Source organism: Mus pahari, chromosome 3, assembly GCF_900095145.1.
Source record: "Mus pahari chromosome 3, PAHARI_EIJ_v1.1, whole genome shotgun sequence".
In the NCBI taxonomy this organism is placed as follows: Eukaryota; Metazoa; Chordata; class Mammalia; order Rodentia; family Muridae; genus Mus; species Mus pahari.
In genome coordinates this window covers 90,086,784-90,088,506 of record NC_034592.1, presented here as the reverse complement: position 1 = coordinate 90,088,506, position 1,723 = coordinate 90,086,784, and the positions used below count along the sequence as shown (strand labels likewise).

Sequence of the window (1,723 nt, the reverse complement as noted above, 5' to 3'; positions counted from 1 at the left end):
ATTGTCTATTAGTCTTCTATCAGATTTAGGATTGGTAAAAATCCTTTCCCAATCTGTTGGTGGCCTTTTTGTCTTGTTGACAGTGTCTTTTGCCTTAAAGAAGCTTTGCAATTTTATGAGGTCCCATTTAAGACTGTATTTTATACAGAGCAAATACAAGGCAATGAATCTCATGTCAGCCTCTTGTTTCCTCCCTCCTGCATAGTGATCTTTAAATGTAGCTAACTTTGAGACTCAGCTGAAGCTACTTCAGGATCCTTTACCTTCTGAGATGTCATTTGTCTCTAAGCTATGAGTTCAGTGAAAACAGAGTATAACCTGGTGAGTTCAGATAACAACACCTACCAGAGGGAGAATAACTAGAACAGCAGTGGGATCAGTGATTTTGTTTCAAAGGACAGTAGCATCTAAGCCTCCAGTTTCCACCATCACTAGCCTCTTAAATGCGCTGCTTAGAAGAATATTAAAATTTCAGGAGTCTTAAGAAAACGGAAAATTGTAAGTAAATCATATCGATTCCTCTGAGCATACTTCGCCCCGTCCCCACCCGTGAATACTCAATACAGAGTCAGAGCACCAGTCCATTGCTACTACAGAGAAAGAGACTCTTCCATAGGTACGTTTTTCTATGAATGAGAATTTTTCCAGCTCCCTTTTAAACATTTTTCTCTGTACCTGATTTTTTTTTCCCAGTTTCTCTGGAACATGCCCTGTATTTTGAAAGGTTTTGGCAGAGGAGATGACTGTGAGCATCTGAGGTGTTATTTCTATATTCTTTGCAGATGATGAGTCTTTCTCCCTGAGCTGTCGATGTGGTGGGAAATACACTGTCTACAAGGATGAAGCCCAAGAAGCAAACCTCATCTCCTGTGATACGTGCTCACTGATGGTGGAGCTCCTTCCTCAGAGCTGAGCTGTGTCTTCCGTCGTGGGATCCTTTACTACAAGGACACAGATGCTTTCTCCTTATTAGCTGTAAACTTTGTGAAGATAAGATGAAGTCTTCAAGCAAAGACCACTTCAGATTAGCAAATTAATTCAGTTTTTTATATGTATCTAAAAATGTAAATTATAGGATATTACAAAAAGGATAAATAATATTTAAAAAAACTTTTTTATATTTTTTAATTTTTAGCTAACAACTTTTGTTTTCTCTTTGGTACAAACTAATTTCCTTTTTGAAGTATAAATATCTTTTTCAAAAATCAGGTAAGAGTATTCTTTATAGTTACTACGGGCCTTCCTTTTACTTTAATCTGTCTGTCTGTGTGTGTGTGTGTGTGTGTGTGTGTGTGTGTGTGTGTGTGTGTAAAGGGCAGAGGACATTGAGAATCTGTGAGTTGATTCTTCACTTCTTCCCCAGTGTGGGTCCCAAGGGTCAAATTTGGGTCTTGAGACTTATGGTAAGGTCCAGTACTGGCTGAACCATCTTGTTCTTAATTATAAAGCTGTTCATCTAACAGGTGACTGTTTCAGTTGCTAAATTATATTTCTATTGTATACCTGTTTTAATAACTCAGGCATTCAATAAGATTAGAAATTTTGTGAATGCAGTATGAGCCCAGTTCTGCCCTAAACAAGGCTGGATATGGATCTCTACGAATCTATTTCAAAGAGTCAAAACGCGGCTCTTGTCCTGGCCTTGTATGTCTAAGGCTTGTCAGGAGCTATCTTAAGTTCAGGTGTAATTTAGGAAAAGAAAAGAAAAGAAAAGAAAAGAAAA

The 1,723-nt window shown here is 37.8% G+C and overlaps 2 protein-coding genes across 5 annotated transcripts in view; one reads left to right on the top strand and one right to left on the bottom strand.

Annotated features, from left to right (window-relative positions):
* Dnajc24 (DnaJ heat shock protein family (Hsp40) member C24) overlaps nt 1–1,208 on the top strand; it is a 34,176-nt gene extending 32,968 nt beyond the window's left edge. For 2 of the 3 annotated variants that reach the window (XM_029536318.1, XM_029536319.1), the window contains one exon: nt 783–1,084. In XM_029536318.1, coding sequence (XP_029392178.1) covers nt 783–913 — 131 coding nt within the window. In that variant the 3' untranslated portion in view covers nt 914–1,084. Of the gene's footprint in view, nt 1–782 lie in introns of all 3 variants that reach the window. The other variant, XM_021194663.1, reaches the window with a different exon arrangement.
* Immp1l (inner mitochondrial membrane peptidase subunit 1) overlaps nt 1–1,723 on the bottom strand; it is an 85,449-nt gene that overhangs the window by 31,834 nt on the left and 51,892 nt on the right. Inside the window, exon 7 of one of the 2 annotated variants that reach the window (XM_029536316.1) lies at nt 70–1,056. The exons of the other annotated variant lie outside the window; for it this stretch is intronic. Coding sequence (XP_029392176.1) covers nt 1,039–1,056 — 18 coding nt within the window. The 3' untranslated portion in view covers nt 70–1,038. Of the gene's footprint in view, nt 1–69; nt 1,057–1,723 lie in introns of those variants that run through there. 2 annotated transcript variants of the gene reach the window in all.